The sequence below is a fragment of the Protopterus annectens genome, chromosome 1.part0 (genome assembly GCF_019279795.1).
Source record: "Protopterus annectens isolate FY-2018-M chromosome 1.part0, PAN1.0, whole genome shotgun sequence".
In the NCBI taxonomy this organism is placed as follows: Eukaryota; Metazoa; Chordata; order Ceratodontiformes; family Protopteridae; genus Protopterus; species Protopterus annectens.
In genome coordinates, this window is record NC_056725.1 from 1,770,010,620 (window position 1) to 1,770,032,145 (window position 21,526).

At 43.0% G+C, this 21,526-nt stretch overlaps 1 protein-coding gene across 4 annotated transcripts in view; it reads left to right on the forward strand.

The window, feature by feature from the left end:
* The window catches only part of KATNA1 (katanin catalytic subunit A1), a 1,196,718-nt gene that overhangs the window by 648,410 nt on the left and 526,782 nt on the right, over positions 1-21,526 (forward strand). For all 4 annotated transcript variants that reach the window (XM_044069365.1, XM_044069348.1, XM_044069341.1 and 1 more), the window contains one exon: positions 15,723-15,828. In XM_044069365.1, coding sequence (XP_043925300.1) covers positions 15,723-15,828 — 106 coding nt within the window. The remainder of the gene's footprint in view (positions 1-15,722; positions 15,829-21,526) is intronic.

Below are 21,526 nucleotides of genomic sequence, written 5' to 3' on the forward strand. Positions count from 1 at the left end.
GACAGGGAACATATCTCTCAACTGTACAGATTTTCACAGAATGTCCAGATTTTTTCCTTCATATTTTTGGTCTGTTCCTCATAAAAATTGTATTTTTGACAAGTCACTGGGATGATCTGAGGATTAAAGTCACTAAATGGGAATGCATTTGAGTTTCAGATTTCATATCCTTCAGAAAATGCATGTAAACACAAATCCTCTTATTCTAGCAAACTTTCTAAGTTTATAAGAGCAATATTTAAAATATGCCCCTATTTTTGGGCTTTTGTCCTTCATTATGTTTGGCTTTGTCCACATTTTTTGCGCTGAGAGGTTGAGAGACGTGACAGGGAATAAAGGTGGAGGTGGCTCCATTTACATAAATAAATGTAACTCAAGGGTGGTCAAACAGGACAATGCTCTTGAATTTCTCTCCATTCAAATCATCATAGGCAAAAAATATAAGTCCCCCTCTGTGACCTGGGGGCGGGGGGCCCCCTTCACATGTTCGACATTTCATAAAGTTGAAGACCATATGGTTGAGACCATATGATAGACTTTTGAGACGTCAACCATGCAGAATGGGCATCTCCATACAGTGTGGAATGGAAAGATTTCCATCTTCCGCACTGTAGTGCGATCTCTGAGTTGGTGGCTTGCCCACCTGCTAGCAATGTGAAGGTAAGTGATTTTTTTTTTTTTTTTACATGGTTAACATTTCAAAAGTCTATCATATGGTCTTGGCTGTATGGTCTTCGACTTTATGAAATGCCGACCATGTAAAGTAGACCCGACCCAGGATACCCATACTATATATTTAAACTTATTGGAAACCATCATCCAACCCAATACTATGTTCATGGGCAACTTTAATTACCCCACTATTAACTGGGAATCCTATACGACACACACACCAAACTTACAGGCACAGATTCCTGGATTTTGTAAATACAAGCTACCTGGATCAGATTGTCAGCACACCAAACAAGTATGTAAACATACTAGATCTGGTCCTTACTAATATGCGAGAGTGCTGTAATACCCCTTTTTGTAATGTCTTTTCTGGTAAGGTCAGACCACAAAATGGTCTGCTTTGAAATAAAAAACCTGGCACCCCAGCTAACCCTGTAATAACCAGGAACTACTCGAAGGGTAAGTTCCTATTATGAAGTGATAATCCGGCAAAATTTCAAGCCCTCATAAACCCAAGGACACTGCTGCCTACACACAACTTTTCACAGAAACCCTATACAAGAATGTTAATAGCTGCATAGAGGCAATTGTACCCTCCAGGAAGAAGTATAAAACTAACTCAAAAAACAAGCCACCCTGGTGGAATCACGACATCAAAAGGCTGTATAACAGAGGGAAGAAAATCATGGCAAAAATTAAGAGGTGCAGCACCCAGCATAGGTAACCACTCAGAGAACAAATAGTTTATCCAAGCCAAATTTGCGGTAAATTTGGCCTCCCCAGCCAAGGGCAGCCACAATGCATTCAGTAGCTATGTCTGCAGCCACAAATGCAGTAAACAGTTGTGTGCAGAGCTCACTGATAATGGAGTTGCCTATACTGAAACAGAAGAAATGGTAAACCTACTGTCAGACAAATTCAGCTCCACAGTTTTACCTTTCTTTCCCCTTCAACCTTCCTTTAGGAAATACCATCAAATAAAACTTCATTGCTATCAATAGGGAACAGGTCCTTAATGTTGTAAGGCCAATAACACTGCATCAGTGGACCCAGACAGTATCCCAGGATGCCTTCTAAATAGCATGAAACATGACCTATGAGGCCATCTAGAACTGTTTAAATGCAACCTCTAAACAGGCTTTGTTACTCATGAATGAAGAATAGGGAACAGTCATCCTTCTGCACAAAGATGGGCCATCTATAGACCCTGCAAATTACAGACCCAGACGTCTCCCTAGTCTCCTTTGCAAAGCCATGGAAAGAATTATGTAATTGATTGATCATGACATAGGAAACCTTCAGACACTGGACCCTACCCAACCCAGTTTGGTTTCATCAAGGACAGGTCATGCCTACTCAACCTGGTAGACTTCTTTGAGAAGATCACCAAAGCAATGGATGATGGCAAAATGGTTTACATTGCCTGCCTTTATCTGGCCAAGGCATTTGTCACAATACGCCACTCGGGCATTGTTGACAAACTTGAGAGTTTAGGTACAAACCTTTGTCACTCAGTGGGTAGCCAGCTGGCTCACATACAAGGACGTATAAAGTTAGGATTGGGGAGTTCAGCTCTACAAAAAGGCCAGTCACAAGTGGAGTCCTTCAGGGATTGGCCCTAGGACCACTCCTTTATGGCATTTATGTCTGTCAAGGCCAGTGTCAGTGGCCTGTGGCTGACTGAATTTGCAGGAGGGAGCTGTCGTTTAATCCCCCACCAACATCAGTGCTCTCCAGGAAGGGCTGACTCAAACAACTGATGTCAGAGTCATGAACTAAAACTAAATGCCAAGAAATGCATAATACTATCCCTTGGGAAGTCATCCACCTCTGGTAGCGATCATATTGACAACACCCCCCCCCCAAAGAGATGACCCAGTTGTCGGGGACTTGGGGACACAAACAGACAATCTAGCATTTGTTCATCACGTGTCTGCAGTTGTGAGGAAGTCATTCTAGGTTGTGCAACTTATAAACAAAGGTATGATGTCTAGGTCCAAGGAACTCATTGTTCCATTTACTCAGCATTCATCAGACCTGTCATCAAGTACAGTGCCCCCCCCCCTTTTGGTATGTACCTAACCAGACATATCCAGCAACTGGAACACTCCTTGCTAAAAAACGTGTCCTGTGCAGACCACCTCAAGGCCCTATCCCCTGTATTCCGTCTCCTACGGTCTGTTGAGAGAAGATCTATACATGGCATATAAGGCATTGTGAGACCCCATTCTGATGGACTTCCTGCATATCTGCAAAACAAACAGTACAAGAATTACCTGTTCTAAAGACTTGTACCTTGCCTGTAATATAAATAGGACATGCTGGAGAAACAAGTATGTATCCCAGAGACTATCCATTCTCTGGAATAGGCGCTCCATCTATGTGAAGCAGAGTTCCTCCCTAACCCAATTTAGGTGCAACTTGGACAATTGGCTGGGGAACAGGAAATTCATCCCTGGTTTGGCACCTGCCTCTGATGGACACAGGCAACCTGTAAATGGTTAATCTTCCAGGCCCCTACTTGTAAATGTTTCATCTCCCAAGCCCCTGGTTACACTTATCAAGGGTACACAACATCGTCAGAGACTTAGGATGCATAGCTAGGCTTAAAAAGACCCTTGTGGTCATTAGCATAATAAACACCCATAAACCTGTAAGAGGCGTCATTTTCAGCTTGACCTTGGAACAATCTATTGATGCCATGGTCGATCCTTCTTCCAGAGAGGAAAAGAAAAGGTTAAGCCAACACCCTTTGCCATCACAGCAGGCTAGCAAGTTGCCTCAGCTGCAAGTGGGGGTGACTCTGCTGTGGCCATTAGTTGTACCTCAGACCATATTTTACCCTGGGCCTTCTGGTGTAGCACCCACAACCACTATGGACTGGGGGTTTGCAAAGTCCACTGCGGCTGCTGGGGTCCTGTTAGTAGGCAAGGGAGAGAGAGAGACTTCTGTTGGTCCTGGGAGAGGGAAAGGGAAAGCTTGACTGTTTTGTCAGAATGTTGTGCCCATCCCTGGAGAAGCTGCTTCTGCCATTAATAACACTGTTGGTCCTAGTTTTCTTGCTGAAAAGAAACTGAGGACTAAGTATGTACCTACCACTTTTCAGTTTTCCTTAGGGAGGAGTAGTTTACTGGGTCAGGTTCAGGGTTTAATTCAGGCTATTAATCCTTATAAAGTAGTTTTTGGTTTTAAAAAAAGCCGCCTTTCCTGAACAGATTCAAGATTCTGAATCTGAGCAGAAGGATGAAGGGTCAAATGCAGGGTTTTCTATTTAGATTTCTGATTCAGACTTGGAACTCAGTTTCTGACTCCCCCTGTGGGGGTGGGGGTCTCCTTCTCTCAGGCTATTTCTAGAATGTACCAGTGTTTTCAGTGATACAGCCCTGAGGTTTTTCAGTCTGTCAGGGAAAAAAAAACTATGAAGTGTTAACAGAAATTATTTCCAGAACCTGCACCCATTCCTTCAGTTTTGTCAGCTGTGGAGGATGTGTCAACAGCCTGCAATTTTCCTGACAGTCAGGTGGCTGCCCACCTAAAAAGGCAGATGGGGGATGTATGAAGTTCCTCTGTCTTTTAAGTTTTTATACACTCATCCCAAATCTGATCTAGCAGCTATAGCTTAAGTTAATCCGTCTGGTGCTGAACCACTAATAAATTTCAAGCTCTCTCTTTGATAAGGCTGGGAAGATTTTTGATAGGTGTAAGAAAAAGTGTATGCTTCTGCAAATTTGATTTTTCAGAATTTTGAATAGTCAGGCTCATACATTTAATATTTGTTCTAATTGTGAAATTATGAGAAATGTTTTATGAGCTGCTTTAAATGATTTAATTTTTTATATTGTCACTAATGATTGTGTACAGTATATGTATGACTCTACTTCAAAGGCTATGGCCTCTGATACTGATTTGAGGAAGTTTGCATGGCTGTGTTCTCAGTACCTCACAGATGATGACAAAAATAAGATTTTAAATTCTCGTCTGGATAGAGATTTACTTTTTGGTCCCTCTGCTGCATAGGTGTTCAAAAAGTGTGATGAAAGGGGTAAGCTGAGACAATGAATCTCTAAACATTGTTCATCCCTCCTTTTCTACGTTCTCAAAGGGATTCTCCAACTCCTCCAATTTGGGTAAGAAACAAAGTACATCTCAACAAAATGTGGGTAAGCAGATGTTTACGAAGAAATAGCAAGGGGGTTCCTTTGAAGAGTTCTGGAAACTCACAAAACCTAGGACAGTCTGGCAAGTCAGATTGACTATTTAAGACACTTTGTTTTTCCCTTCCATCATGGCAGCAGACCAGACTCTTATTTTTCACCTATTTTTCATTATATGCAAGCCCAGGGAGTGATAAAATCAGCTCCATTTCCCAGTTAGGAAAGGGGTTTTATTCAAGGATGTTTCTAGTGTCAAAGCAAAAAAAGCTTGAAGACCAGTTCTGCATCTTTCTTTCCTAAACCTGCTTGTGACAGTGCCCAAATTCAATATAATGTCACTTCACAACTTGTTACCTCTTTTCCCTCATTCAAGTTTCCTTGTAACATTAGGTGCTTGTCACATTCCTATTCATCCAAACTTCAGATGTTTAAAGGTGTGTGTGTGCGCGCATCAATTTAACAGTTCTCTGCCTTACTTTGGACTTTCCACTGCACCAAGAGTGTTTACAAAGCCTCTATCTCCAGTTGTAACTCATTGCAGGCTATAGGGTATTCACATTTTGTATATTTAGACTTTCTTTTCTGTGCAGAATCTTTTTCAAAGTGTCAGAACTCTGTTGCTCTCTCGGGTGAGGAATCTCTTACACAAACTAGGATTCTAAGAAAACATTCAGAAGTCTTTTTTTTTTTTGACTCCTCGCAGGATTGTCTCTAAAATGTCCACTAGACACCACAGTTCAGAGTGTTTCTTCCACAGGAAAAAGATCTAGATCCTTTCTAGGGTTTTTCACTGAGATTTCAGTTACTATGAGGGAATCCTTCAGGATTGTGTGTGTTTTGGCTTATATGATTCTCGTGATAACATTATGTGAAATAAAGATTGGTGTCTGAAATCTCTTTGGTTCCAGCACCAAGACACCTTGTTTTGTAGATCCAAGTGCTTAGGGTTGTCAGAAGTGAAATAAGTCCTAAATGAAGGTCTACCCTTCTCCCTCCCTGTTCCAAAGCAGTCCGACACCACAGACACCTTGAAGTTTACTTGGGGAGTAGTTTCAAGAGAGATAAGTGTAAGGTATGTGGAACACTAAGGAAAAATACAAGCAAATATAAGTGATGTTTGGCCTGATTATGGCAGGCACTCAACTCTCTGAATAATCTTTGGTTCCCAGGACCTCTTCAAGTTGTGTTAGTTCCCAGGACCTCTTCAAGTTGTGTTAGTTCCCAGGACCTCTTCAAGTTGTGTTAGACAGTACCACAGTCATGTGGTACATCAACAAGCAAGAGGGAACCAGGCTGTACCCCTTCTACAGACTCGCCATTTTAGTTTGGGGTATAGTTTTGCAGCACATTCTCACTCTGCAGGCATTGTACATTCCATAAAAGCAAAACTATGTGGTAGACCAGCAGAGCAGGACAAGGGCAGACCCTCACGGATGGAAAGTAAATCAGGAGATCTTCCAAGATTTGAGCCATCTCTGGGGAGTTCCTCAACTTAGACCTCTTTGCCTTCTCTCTGAACAATCAGCTGGCAAGATTCTGCTCCAGAGCTCTATGCAGGAAGGCCTGCAAGATGGATGTCTTTTCCTTGGACAGGTATATTCCTGTATGTTTTTCTGCCTTTTCCACAAATATCCAAGGTACTGAAGAAGATTCAGAAGGCATCTTCCAGGTCATTGTGATGACTTTTTTCTGGCCCAGGCAAACATGGTTCTCCCTTCTTTTTGAAGTGGCTAGGGGCAATTACCACAAGGTTCCTCACAGACTAGATCTACTCACACAAGACCAGGGGTATTTGATAAAACATAACACCAGTCAACTTCACTTGATTGCCTGGATGATAGGGTCTTCATTTCCTTTAGGCACCTGTTTACTGAGGACATGTAGCAGGTACTAATGAAGGTAAAAAAGCCTGCTACTAGAAAATAATATATTAGTAAATGGAAAAGGTTTTCTGGTTTGTGTCAACAACATAACCAGCCCCCATTCAGGGCTAGTTGCTCTCTGGTTTTACAATATTTGTGAGTTACTATCTTGTGGCCTTTCTTACTCTGTCAGGGATCATTTATTGATTATTTCAGCATGTCTGCCCATGGATCCTTCTTTTTCAATGCATTCCTGTTTCAAGCTGTTTTTGAAAGGGGCTTTGCATAATAGACCTGCAAGCAAACAGGTTGTCCACTCCTTGGAATCTTAATTTTGTGTTAGAAGCTAACATTTGCTGCATTTTAACCAGCTAACATGACTTAAGGTTCTTAACTTGGAAAGCAGTTTTACTGATTGCTTTGACCTCGGCAAGGTTATCTGAGTTGCAAGTTCTTATGGTAAGTCAACATTATCTCATTTTCCACAGGGACAGGGTTTTGAGAACTATTTATTATTTTATCCCTAAAGTGGTATCCAAGTTTCCTTTAAGCCAAAGTATCAACCTTTTTCTTTCCTGAACCCAAAAATGAGGGAGAAAGGATAATTTTGCAATTTGGATGTCCACAGACTACTCAAGTACTATCTTGACAGAACTAAATCTTTCAGATCTGATAAATTGTTCAAATCTTGTGAAGGTAAAAAGAAGTGGCAACCTGTGTCAAAACAGACCGTTTACAAATGGTTGTCTAAGGCTATTAACTTTTGTTATAAAAACTGCAACAAAACTATTCCAGGCGGGGTCAAAGCCCACTCTCCCAGGGCCTTAGCTTGATCTATGGCTTTTTGGGAAGGGTTGTATTCTAGAAACTGCAACTTGGTCCTCATTACATACTTTTACAAAGCGCTATAAGCTTGATTCCTTCCCTAGATCTAAATCAGGCCTTAAAGTGACCATTCTCCAGGGCCTCCTGGACTCCTCTCCTTCCACCTTCCACATGCGGTAAGCTAGGGGTAATATACCCATATAGCTAAGGGTACTGCAGGAGTAATCAATATACTGAACATAGTATAGTTGTGTAAGTAAATTTAGCATAACAGTAGATGTTCGAATGATCACTGCTGCAGGAGATGCTCCTCCCATCCCCCTTGTATTTTGGTGTGTTTATACCAGGTTGTGATTATTTTTTTGTTCTTAGTAGCATCGTCCTTTCAGGGCTTAGTCTTCTTTTGTTTATTGGCAGGAAAGCTTTGAAGGGCTTGACTCGCATACTTGTCTTTTAGTCAGCTCAGGTTAAGCTGTCAGTTTTAGCATGTGGAAGGTGCCCTGAAACTTTGGAAGGTGTCTGGCTATTTTATCTTTGGCAGGATATACCCCATATAGCTAAGACTACATCAGCAGTTATCATTTGAACCATTGTTGTGGTACGTTTACATACGGAACTGTACTTTCTGATGTCATGACAACTAACTGAAATATACCGTGCCATTATTGTAATCTTCCCCCATTATTGTACTTGACATAAACAGAAGTTCAACAGAACACCCATAATGGAAATGGGGTATAATGCAAAATATCAGACTAAAGGGATGAGCACCTCTGAAGCGGTTTAACTGTGTATATGTAAAATCCAAAACATTGTGTGAAATATATATACACATTTATCTTCCTATCTGTGTGTGTGTATGTATGTATGTATGTATGTATATATATATATATATATATATATATATATATATATATATATAGTGTGTGTGTGTGTGTGTGTGTGTGTGTGTGTGTGTGTGTAAAATTCAGTATTGCAAATATACAAAATTCACGGTCTGTCTTTGCCCTCTTTTCAGTTAATAGCAGCAGGATGAGTGCTAAAAGCACTTCTAAGACTGCTATTCAGATGTCAGGGACTTCAGTGCAGTACATTTGAATTTAACGTACTGCTGTAGCTGCTTTGATAGCATGACATTATAGCCGCATCATGTTACAATGGAAAAATATTTTCTGGTAGCATATACAGCACAACTTTCTCATTCAATAACAGCACAGTAGAAAGTATTCTAGCCATTGCTTTTTATTTATATTGAGCAGAAGTTCAAATTAGTTATTTTTGTGAAAATTAGTTTAATGCAAAATGGCAGCCTGTCAGTATCTCAAAATGTATGTATGTAGTACCTGTCTATAAAAGGCCATGTCTTGGACCCCTTTGAGATTTTATTGTGAAGCTTTCAGTGAAAAATGGTTTGATCAGCTACGTAAATCACCTAGCATTCCTGTTTTACTTTTAGGGATTTCACTGCACACTGTGATGAATTTGACCACATGCATTAATTGCTCAAACATTTAGAATATTATCTGTGGCATGTTGCATATGGAAAAAAAAATCTGAAACGTTTTGAGGATTTTTACTTTCAATGTTGTAACAATTCAGTAAAAAAAAAAAAGCATTGCTGGCCATTATTTATTCTGCATACTTAGCAGAAGTTTAGCACAATGCCAACAGTCTGGCTGCAAACAATAGTATCTTATTTCTCATTTCAGGTTTCATTATTTAGTTTTACATTATAACAACATGGTGATTTGATCAGTTATGCAAGGTAAATCGAAGACTGAGAGCTGTTCTCCCTTCAGGAATTTCAGTACAGCTCAGTGTTGAATTTAACCTAATAATTTCAGCTTGTTGAAAACAAGACTCTGTAATCCTAGCACTTTAAAAAAATGAAACATGCCTTTTTTCCTAGAGCAGTGTGCAGGACTTTTCTTATAGTGCAATGAGAAATTGGTGGTGAGAGGTTGGCGTAATGGTTAAGATGTTTGCCTGCCTTACAAATACAAGGTGCGGGGTTTGATACTCACACAGGGTAATTGGCTAGGCTTGAAATAGTCCACAAGGGCAGTTAACTTAGTATGAGTCTATGAACCTATGAAAGCTTAACATGTATTCAAGGCATTAGTTTCATCCAGGCCTACAAACAGTAGTCAAATAGCCTACATCTGAAAAAAGATGGCAGACCCAGACTGATGGCAAATGCCTTCTGAAATGATGGATGTAAGAGTGCATAAATCAGCTCTCCTAAGACAAATTCATGTAATTCTAATAAGGTTATGTGGTAAAATGCAAGGCTCAAGGCTGCCATTCTGAACTGTCATACTTCACTGCACCTCAGTTTTGATTTATGAGCAAGCACAAAGCCTTTTATGTATCCCTCACACTATGTACAATATGTATACAGTAAGACAAATGCTGGCTTGGCTAGTGAATGTTCTGTGTCTGTGACATGAGGACTTAGTACAAATACGTTCTGTTCATTAGTTTCACCCAGCTTTGTGAGGAATAGTCAAATAACCACCAGGTAGAAATGGAGTTTAATGCCAGATTGTGACTGCAAAAAGCCTTCTGAAGTGCCAGGTTTGCAAGGTCCTATACAAGAGACTATATACAAGTTCCCCTAAGGTAGTTTACAATTTGAAAAACAGTCTGGGAATTCTAGAATGATACTTTGTTACAAAATGCAATTCAGAATGCTTTTCTACTCAAGGATTTCACTGTAGTTCGATGACCGCATACAAACTAAATAATTCTAGTTGCATGGAGAGTACACGTCACCATATACACAGTAACACCAATGTTTTATTTAGCTGGTAGAATAAAGATGTATATTTTGATGTAATTCAAAGATAGTCTTATGAGCTGTATTATGCCACCATGGACAAAACTGTATTCATAGCTGAAGGAAGCTGTGAGTTTGGCAGCCTGGTACATTCTAATTACTGTGTACATCCATTATTGGAGACTGTCATTAGGCCTGTTGATGATGGAAGGTATCAGTATGTGGTAATTGTAAAGTAAGTACTTGAAAGACAAAACATGGGGTTTGTTTTCGCAAAGTTTAGCTACAGCCTTCACTTCCTTTTGTAGAGATGCTTCCTATTGGAATGTACCCCTTGTGAGTTAGTACACCATACATTTCTGTATACTTTCTCCACTGCTCCTGCTGACCAAACTATGCCTTAATGGCCAAGCCCATTCATCCACCCATTCAGGGTATTCCCCAGTGAGGGTAAGAGTTGAGCTGAAGCAGCTTCAGCAGTGATTTGTGGCATTGCTAACATCCAGGTTTGTGCCCTTGCTAGCATTCCTACCATGAGGAAAAATGTATGAGGTCTAGCACCTCCCGTCCTCTAGGCAGTAGACAAGCTACTATTTTCACTGTGCAGCTCACTATATTGTTTTCCCCTTGTGGCTGAACATTCCCTTGCACCCAGAACAAGGGCTTCTGTGATTGCAGTCTTATGCCCAAGCATCTGCTCCTGGGCCATCTTTCTTAGTATTCCTCCATGGGACTGCCACACTGGGAAATCCCAATCCCCCCCCCCACACACACACACAAGGATAAGGGTTGTCCATCCTCCTCATTCCACCTTCAGCAGTTGTACAAGCCTCTAACTGAACTTGGGTCACCTGTACTATAGTTAGAGCATTATTCCCTGTGTGTTACCAGAGCTGAATGGGTACCCCCTTTCATTGTAAAGTTGTCACATAAATGTAGTAGCTGCATTGCAGTGAGGTAGCCCCCCCCCCCTCTAAAAATAAAAGCTATATTGGTAATTATTCAAAAGTTATACTGCTATTGCCCATTACTTTCATGAGTTACAAAAAAAACATTCCGACATTTGATTGTGTGGAAAGTGAATGAAACTTTGACTACAGTAATGCAGTTCAACCTGTTGCTGTATACAGCCTGTTACTTGTATGGAAACCTCCCCATCCCCCAAAGTGGGTTCTGTCAGTAGTTGTTTTACACAAATCAAGCAGCTACTATTTGCTTTCATATATAGCCTTGCCCTTCAAAACAAGGTGCACATAGCTGATGTGTAATTTATGAAGAAAGTGAAAGGCATAATAGCCTTGGCAATGAATTTGTCAGTAGGCACATACTGTGCCCCCTTGACATGCACCAGATCAGAAAACTGCCCACTGCTTTCTTACACCGCCTTTCTCACCATCCCCACCAGAAGATGTGCATCTTCGTAATGATTGGTGTGATGAAAGTGAAAGAACAAATGACCATAGTAGTTTTTCAGCCTGTAGCTTTTAGGCAATAGACATTGTCCTCATTCTTCCTCACACCAAATCACAGCAGTGATTGCTTTCTGATCATAGCATAACTATTGCCCTTTGTTCATCCAAAGACTGCCTCCCCCAAACAGTCACTTCTGTAGTTATCTGTGTGTGAGCACTGTAAGTGGGAATGTATTTCAGCTTGCTGCTATGGGCATTATCACTCCCATTCTAATTGTTATAATAACCACAACAAGAAAAAAAAGTGACTGAATTATGCTTCAGACAAGTGTGTACTGTTACCATTTGCCCACAGATTTTTGGTGTGCTACCATAAAATACTCAGAAAAAACCATCCCCGAAGATAATGTCTGCTGCTTTCCTGAATCTGTTGGAATGCTAGGCAGTTAGAAGGCATAGTAACCTGATTTCTTATTACTGTATTTGCAGGATACATAAAGCCATAAAGGAGGAGGTGTCTCCATATTCATAAAGGATGTGCACACCCCCAGACTAGTAGCCCAGCATAATGCATCAGAGATAATTCAGGTACAGCTAACACTGAGTAAAACTGCAGTCCAGGTTGTAGCCTTCTGTAGATCCCCCACCATGTCCTAATAATCCCACTCCACATTCCGGAGCACCCTGGAAAATGTTAAGGTTCAACCCAACACCCTCGTACTGGGTGATTTCAGTTACCCCTTCATCAATTGGGAAAACTACTCAAGTACCAATACACGTGCCCAACGTTTCCTGAAATTCATTAATTCCAATGCCCTGGACCAACTCACTCGTACCCCCACTAGGGGCAGCAACATCCTTGACCTTGTTATTATTAACATGGGCGACCGTTGCTCTACACCATCAGTAGACTCGTCCCTGGTCAGATCTGACCGCAAGCTAATCACCATGGATATCCTCATCCTACCCACAACCCCCCCTCGTAAAGGTAACCACCGTGAAAAACTTCTCCAAAGCAAACTTTGGCTTTCTAAAAACAGAAGTGGCTAACTTCACAACACCTATGCAAACGGAAAATGGGTGCATGAAGGCTGAATCATACACCTGTGCCCTGTACGAACATGTGCAAAAATGCATGCAATGGGCCATGCCCAACAGAACTAAGACGTGCTCCTCCAAAATAAGGAAGCCAATCTGGTGGGTCCCCTACCATAAACAAACTCTACAACAGAAGGAAGAAACGGTTGCAGAAAAAGGTGAAGTCCCAAGACTGGAAAATCTCCTTTGCTAGCCTCAACAAAATACTGAGATCCTTCATCAAATCCTCTAAAGCTAGCTACGAAAACAAAATTGCAGCAGACACCAAAGACCATCACAAAGCCTTCTATAGTTATGTCAAGAATCTACATGGTAATACTCAGGTCTACTCTGAGCTACAGCACAATGGTAACTCCTATACTGAGCCAACCAACATTGCCAATATATTGGGCGACAGGTTCAGTGGAAACTTCACCCCCCCCCTTTCACCCCCTAAAGGGCCAATCATAATACCGGAAGAATGCCAAGTACCCAATATTACTGCTGCACAGGTTAAAACTGCACTGTCCAAAGCCAAGAATACAGCCTCCATGGGACCTGATAATATCCCTGGCTGTGTTGTACATGAATTAACAAAGCGAACTGTCACCACACCTGTGTGCTCTGTTCAATCACAGCCTCACTTCAGGCTTTGTCCCTTCTGAATGGCGCACTGCTACGGTTATCCCACTCCGCAAAGGGGGAGCAACTACAGACCCTGGGAACTACCGCCCCATTAGCCTGATGAGTCTGGTGTATAAGGCTATGGAGCGCATCATCATGGACCTTATTAATGGGGACATTGGGAAATCTCCAAACTCTAGACCCCATGCAATTTGGATTTGTGAAAGGTAGATCATGCCTACTCAACCTGGAAGGCTTCGAGTCTGTCACCAGAGCTGTGGATGAATGCAAGATAGTTCACACTGCCTAAAGCCTTCAATACCATTCCTCACTCAGTGATCATAGATAAGATTCACTAAACTAGGCATAAACCCCTACGTCACAAGGTGGGTTGCAAACTGACTCACTAATGGAACCCATATTGTGAAAGTAGCGGATTCCAAGTCTGACTACCAACTAGTCACAAGTGGTGTCCCACAGGGATCGGTCTTAGGTCCTCTTCTGTTTGGCATCTACTTCTCTGAAGTCCATGCCAACAAAAAGGGACTCTGGCTAACCAAGTTTGCTGACTGTTGCAAACTGGGAGCCATTATTGACTCTCCAAGAGATGTAGACATTCTACAAAAAGGCCTCACTGAGACCAGTGACTGGTGCCAGAACCATGACCTTAAACTCAATGCCAAAAAATGCATAGTCATTCCCTTTGGGAAGAACTTGGTGCCCATGAACTACCACATCGATGGTAGTCCACTAAACACTGAAGGTGTAATAAGAGATCTGGGAATACAGGTTGATAGCAACCTCTTCTTTGACAACCACATTACCAATGTGGTCAGAAAATCCTTCTATGTGGCACATCTCATTACTAAGGGTTTTGCATCCAGGAAGAAAGAGGTTAATAGAGTACAACACCCCATTTAGCATGTAGCTCACTAGACACCTACAACAACTGGAAAAGCCACAAAAATACCTCACTAAGAGGATCTTAGGACACATGCCATATGGGGACAGATTAAAAAAACTCAAGCTTTACTCTGTCTCGCCTACTTAGAGGCGATCTCTGCTTGACCTACAAAGCCATGTCTGACCCAGCACTGTTAGATATGCACAACATGCTCCAGGGATCTCGACCTCATTACCTCAATCAGCAGAACATGCTGGAGGGACAGGTTCTTAACCCAGAGACTGCCCATGCTCTGGAACAGACTTCCCATACATGTCAAGCAGAGCACCTCACTAGCTCTCTTCAAGAGAAATTTTGATGAGTGGATGGGAAATAGAAAATTCACCCTGTGGATCACTTCAGTGGCCCTGCTTGATAGGGGCACTGGAAACTAATGTCTGACGGCACAGTGCCAGGGAGTGCTTTGGGCTAGGCTTGTAAAGGCTCCAGGTCCATTAGCCTAGTACACACCTATGAACCTATAAGTCATGCTAATAAGTAGCATGATCTCTCATCTCTAGATTATATGTCCTATGGACTTCAGTTAGGAGCTGTGGTGTAACTATTTGGCTAGTACTATCAACCCTTCTAATCAAATAATAATAATAATATTGTACATCATTCCTTCAGTGGTACTTTTTTCTTTTCTTTTTTTTTTTTGTTTCACGGCTCAGTTAAAAATGTTACACTTCTGATAGGGGCCCATTTGCCCTTTCTGCACATAATCACTTCTTTGGATGTAGATTAAGTAATAATTGTTCTGCTGTTGCTTTTTCATGAAACTGCTTTGACATTTTGCGTAGAAATTCTGTACTGCACATGGGGGTGGTATTGTCATCTCACAGGAAGAGTGTTGTCATCTCACAGGAAGAGTGTCTCTAGTTCAATTCTTGGGTGGGATGCCTTCTGTGCGGAGTCTGTATGTTCTCCGTGTTTGCACTGATTTTCTCTGGGTTCTCAGTTTCCTTCCACGTTCAAAGAAATGGAATTGGGGACTTCTTAACTGTCTGTAGGTGTACGTGTTATGCAAAAGAAAGGCCTGACAATCTTCTGTTTTTTCCTCCCTTGCCAAGTAAACTCAGTAAATTGTGATGGCTGCTCATAGGGTCACGTAAGTATAGATGAATAGACTATATAGTACTACCTTCATAAGGTGTCTTAATTGATGCAGACATTACTGTTTTCAACCAATTGTTTGCAGCATTTCACATCTGTCTTGTATATTAATTACACAGAATCACTTTCAGATCCAGAAATCAATACTTTCTATCCACAGCATTCAAAAAATGAGTACACATTAATTAGCATTGCAGTTTCTGTTACTGGATTGCCCCTTCACCACAACTCATTCATGTAGCACTTCTTATGTTTTAGGGATGACATAGCAGACCTTGAAGAAGCAAAGAAATTGTTAAAAGAAGCTGTAGTTTTGCCTATGTGGATGCCAGACTTCTTCAAAGGGATTCGGCGACCGTGGAAAGTAAGACTCCTACTTCATAAGTCGTTTTGCATTACTTTTAATGTGGAATATTAAGTAGATGATTTCTGTGACCGAGTTACTTTCACATTTCCTTTTTGTTACCGTCATTGACTACTGCGATTTTTCAAGGGGTGAAATTGGGACACAAGTTTTCTGTGCTTACTGGACAGCATTTCTAATTTTTGTACAAGCCTGATATTCAAAATATGTCGAAGGTACTGTGTTTATGGCACATCCCATGCCAGAAAAATTATTTTTGATAGAGGTTTTATGCCCATAAGACATTACTGGAGGGAGCTCCAGTATGTTTATTTTTAAACACAACTGTGTTAGCATTTGGTTCAGATCCAAGTCAGTCTTGTGATCTGTAAGAGATGATCTTTGGTAACCTCTAGGACTTGCCATGTAAACGTTAGAACCAATTGGCAGATAATATTCTCTGGTTGCCAGATACCCTCTTTCTTTCCTATCATGCAACAAACAGCCCTCGCTCTTTTTTTGCTTTGTGCCTTACCATTGAAACAGCAGAAATAGACTCATGCTGCCTTTTCAGATTTTATTGCGATTTTCAAGACCATTTGATGAAAGAAGTACTTGTAAGTGTGTTTTACATCTTTGTTGTTTTCTATAGTTTCCTGTGATAGAAGGTTATTGCCTTTCTTTAGGGAAATCTGTTCTTATTGGTCTCCATTGAGGCCGAGCCAAAATGTCAACACCCTTATTTTCATAATGTGTTTTTGGATGAGCCATCCCACCCACTAACAAGCATATTGTTCATATTGTTTGAAATTCTAACATGGAACCAATCCTTTGTAAAATGTCTTTGTTTTAACAATACAATCAGTGAAACGCACAGGAAGTTACTATCTTTGAAGGACTAGTTGCCCTTGCAGAAGAAGCACCATTCTCCAGAACCTTCTGCTGTTGCTTATGTTAAACTTTCAACAGGAAGCTTAAAAAAGATGTTCTGAATAAGTCAGGATGCCTCATCTGAAGAAGCAGATAAATTAGCCATACTCTGTTACGGAACAAAGACACTTCCTTTTCTCTGAGACATTATTCTAAATTAGTATTTGGCAAGCTGTCAAGGGACTCTGCCAAACACTCTTCTGTAATGATTATGGAACCCACTGCCCTACAACTCATCAGGCTCCTATTCGTTTCTTCCCCAGGCCTATTACAATCACTATGAGGCAGTCCCATATTTTCTAGTAGTAGACTGTAACCATTTAACCTTATGTTACTGTTCTTGCTCTTATAATTTTACCTGCATCAGTAGTGATTTGAGATAACATGGGTCTTCTTTATCCTTTCATCAGTTGCGGTTTTGCCAACTTCATTGTTTTTTACTGTCTTTGTATAGTTGCCAGTTTTTCAGTGCAGGTCTCAATATAGCTTGTTTTTCCACCTCTAGCCCCTTGTTCTTTTGACCCCAGGCTTACTTTACTGAGGCTCCTCTGGTGTTTATTCCAGCGACAGAGTTGCTGGTGTTAGTGTAGTCCATCGCAGCATTCCCAGAGACATTGTGTTCAACACTATCATTCCTAACAACATACATAGTGTCTGTGCTCCTGGAGTCGGACCTTTAGAGTTGCCTTTCTCCACTACCCTTGTGTTGGTGGTTCTGCTGCCCCTTTTTCTCATTCCAGCTCATTTAGGCCTGTAGGTGTGCTTCTTGTGCTGTCACAGGTTACTGCAGTGTTACCCTTTTCTATCTGTAGCAAGCTGCTCCATTGCCACCCCCCTTCTTTCCCCTTTACATTCTCATTTGTCTCTAAAACCTCTAAGAAATATGCTTGAGAGTTTAACCTTTGTGCTAAAAGAATGTGCCCATACAAATGTAAGGGTACCAAATCCCCCCAGCACACACATATATACATATTTGTGTATGTGTGTGTATGTGTATATATATATATATATATATATATATATATATATATATGTATGTATGTATGTGTATATATGGGTCTCGATTATATAAACGAAAGTACGGTTCATCGAACCGTACTTCAGAGAACTGACTTCTGTGAAAGTGCATTATATCACGGAAAAAACAAAAAATAAACGTTCAAAAAAAAAACCACACTAAACACAATTATGCAGGGGGGCAAGCCCTCCTGCAGCTCCCCCCACTTTAATATTCTCACTCCAAGATCGCACCAGTGGGGAAAAGGGAATATTCCCTTTTCCCCACTGTACCACGATGTAAGCAATAGTTTGCTTAGTTGTACATCAGCACTACAAGTTGATGTACAACTAATGATCTGAAGTAGGCAGACTTCATTTGTCTGCAACCTGTGGGATTCGGATCCAACATCGGATCCGAGCCGGCAGTTCAAAAGCTTTAGGATCCGAGCTCCTAGCTCCTCCCTCTACCCATAATCCCCTGCCAAGCCCTGACTGACCTCAGATTTCGTTTGCCGCGTTTCAAGTAGCTGACGGATTTTGCGAGCTCCTATTAGCAAGTACTTTTCAAGTATATTTTGACAGAAAAATTTCTGTTTCTTCTAAAAATTTAACTAGTGTGAGTGTTATTAGGCTTTCTCCTCCCTTTAGTTTAATTTTTTTCTCGGGTTTAGCGTAGTTGTGTGTCTGTTGGTGTGTGTTTTGTTTTAGGCCTGTTAGAGTGTAGACATGTCAGAAGCCCCTAAGGCTATATTTTCCAAATGTACCGACTGTGGCCACAAGCTTTCTCCAGCTGATGGCCACACTCGGTGCATTAAATGTCTGGGGGTTATTAAGGGAGCGGAGGTCGAAGTTGGTTCTGGCGGGACTTCTCCCTCCTGAATCGGCTTTGGCCTCTTCCCCTGCTAGTCAGCAGCCCTCTCTGGGTAAGTCGGTCTCCCTTCCTCCGGCAGGGACTGAACCTCCCACCAAGAAACCGGAGGATAGGGAGACCAGGAGGGACAAGGAGAGGCACAAGGAGGGGCACCACAAGCGGCGGGCCGAAACCTCTGTCTTGCCCCCCCCCCCCCCCCCGTCTAAGCGTGCCTCTCCTTTGGCTTCTAGATCTCCTCCTCCTCGTCTCCATTCCCCCTGGTTCTCTCCTGGACCCGAGGAGGTGGAGACTAGACCTCTATCGAGGTCACCGAGGCGGCACTCTAGGTCCGCCTCTGTGGCCTCATCCAGGTCAACATTTTCAATGTCAGACGCTGATATGGACCGGATGATGAGGCGTTTCATCCAGGCCCAGATGCAGATGGGAGTGCTCCTGGCCCCCCCCCATCCGGGAGGGGCCTCGACTACCTTTTTCGCCCCCATAGCTCCTTCTCCGATCCGACTTCCGGGTTCAGAGCCGTCGGAGCCCGGCAGAGTTGGACCCGGGGGTTGTGTCGGATCCGATTGGTCGGTGCACCTCGCATCCAATCCATCCCTTGAGTGCTTTGGGTACTTCGGACCCGACCTCTCGGAGCCGTGGGCTGAGCCTCGGATCCGAGGGAGCTGGTGTATCTTCGACTCCGTCTAGGTCGGAGCGCACCGGTCTCTCAGATCCGACGGTCTCTGCGCCGGCTCTGATCCATTCATTGGATCCGAGTGGGGGTCGGCTCTCGGGTCTTAGAGAGGTCAGCTCCCCCTCGGCCTTCGTAGTGGAAAGGGCTCTGTCGAGGACATCCGGACCCCCGGTCCCTGTCTCGGCTCCATCCCGCTCTCCCTCGCAGCTGGGCCAGGCTCCCATCAACCGGTCCCAGGGACAGCCCGCTTCAATGTCCCAAGTGGTTCCCTTGGAACATCTGGTTGCTGGTGAGGACTCCTCGGACAGTCCCCTCGAGGAAGTGCCTCGTAAGCGTAAGTGTAAGAGGAGGCACGTGGACTCCGCTGAGTCCATTACCGAAGACACAGACTTGGAGGAAGGGGAGGGCTCCCCAAGATCACCCCCAGAAGACGTCTCCTTTGGAGACATTATGGAAATGTTAAGGATCGGGGGGGGTGGTCTTCCCCCAAGGCCTTCAGCCATTCCGCTTCTTCATGCTCGACTACACATGCGGATTCTTCAATGGACCCTCCAGGTTCAATGGTCCCTGCTTTACCTTCCTCTCAACAGCCAGATAGCCATCAGCAAAGCATGCAGGAGCTCCCTGTTTTGGTGGCTCCAGTCGACAGAACTCCTAACAGGGAGACCCTTCTGTGCTGCATTCCCCCTAGCCACAGTGACCACGGACGCTTCTCGCCTCGGGTGGGGGGGGCATTCAGCGGGCAGAATTGTCCAAGGCACGTGGAACAGTTCAGAGACCTCACTGCATATCAATGTCCTGGAGATGAGGGCAGTGCTATTAGCGTTGCAAGCACTACACAGCCTTCTCCCTGCAGGGACTATTGCTATCCAGAAGGACAACATGTCGGTAGTCTGGTACATCAACAAACAGGGGGGAACCAGATCCTACCCCCTTTGTCGAGAGGCCATGAGAGTCTAGGAATGGGCAATCTCCACCAACCGCTTTCTTGTGGCAACGCACATTCCGGGAAGGTCCAACATCCTAGTCGCACCATTCTTTCCCCTCCCGAATGGTCTCTCAACTCTCTAGTAGCGAAGCAGATTTTTGCCGCCTGGGGGCAACCCTGTTGCGATCTTTTTGCTTCTCCCTCAAACGCCAAATGCGACAGTTTCTTCGCTCTACTTCCCCCATTCGGGGAACCCCCGAGAGACGCCCTGGTGCATGCTTGGCCTCCCGGTCTCCTATACGCTTATCCTCCACTGCCTCTAATGCAGAAACTTCTACAGAAAGCCAACAGCTTGGGGAGCAAAATGATTCTCATTGCCCCGTTCTGGCCTCGTCAACCTTGGTTCCCTTATGTGTGGTCTCACAGAGTGAATCCACCCTGGATTCTAGATCCGATTCCGGATCTCATTTCCCATCCTCAAGGGCTTCCAATTCTGAACCTTCACACTCTGAAATTGACAGCCTGGCTGCTCCAGTTCCATCCCAGATAAGGACTCCCGGTATCTCGTCACCAGTGAAAGCCATCTTAGTGGCGGCCCATAAACCTTTCACTAGGAAGGTTTATCGAAGCAAATGGAAGAGATTTTCTATTTGGGCAGAACAAAACAATCTTGATCCCTTTTCTGCACCACTTTCGGCGGTACTGGACTTCTTGACAGACCTTTTCCAACAAGGAGCAAGCTCTTCCACAGTAAGGGTACAGATGGCAGCTATATGTCATTATCATGTGGGTCATGACTCAACACCTCTCATGGCTGCACAAATTTGTAAAACCTTTCTCAAAGGTGCTTTCCTTTTGAGACCTCCGGTTAAGGAAGCTGTACCACCTTGGGACTTATCTTTAGTCCTGCAGGCCCTAACCGCTCCCCCCTTTGAGCCTGCAGCCTCTGTGGATTTGAAGTACCTTTCCTGGAAAACTGCCTTCTTAGTAGCCATTACGTCAGCTAGAAGAGTTTCTGAGCTTCAGGCTCTGTGCGTCAAACCACCGTATCTCTCCTTTTTTCCTGATAGGGTTTTCCTCAGGACCAATCCTTCCTTTCTGCCGAAGATTTCTTCAGAATCCAATACCAACCAATCTATTAATTTGCCAGTTTTTTTCCCCAAGTATAAAAACAAAGGAGAATATAAATTGCATTCTTTAGACGTTCATAGACAACTGCGCTTCTATATTCACAGAACAGTTGGTCATAGACAATCCGATCAACTGTTCGTCTCCTTTGCAAAATTTGCACTGGGTAAGGCAGTCTCTAAGGTCACCC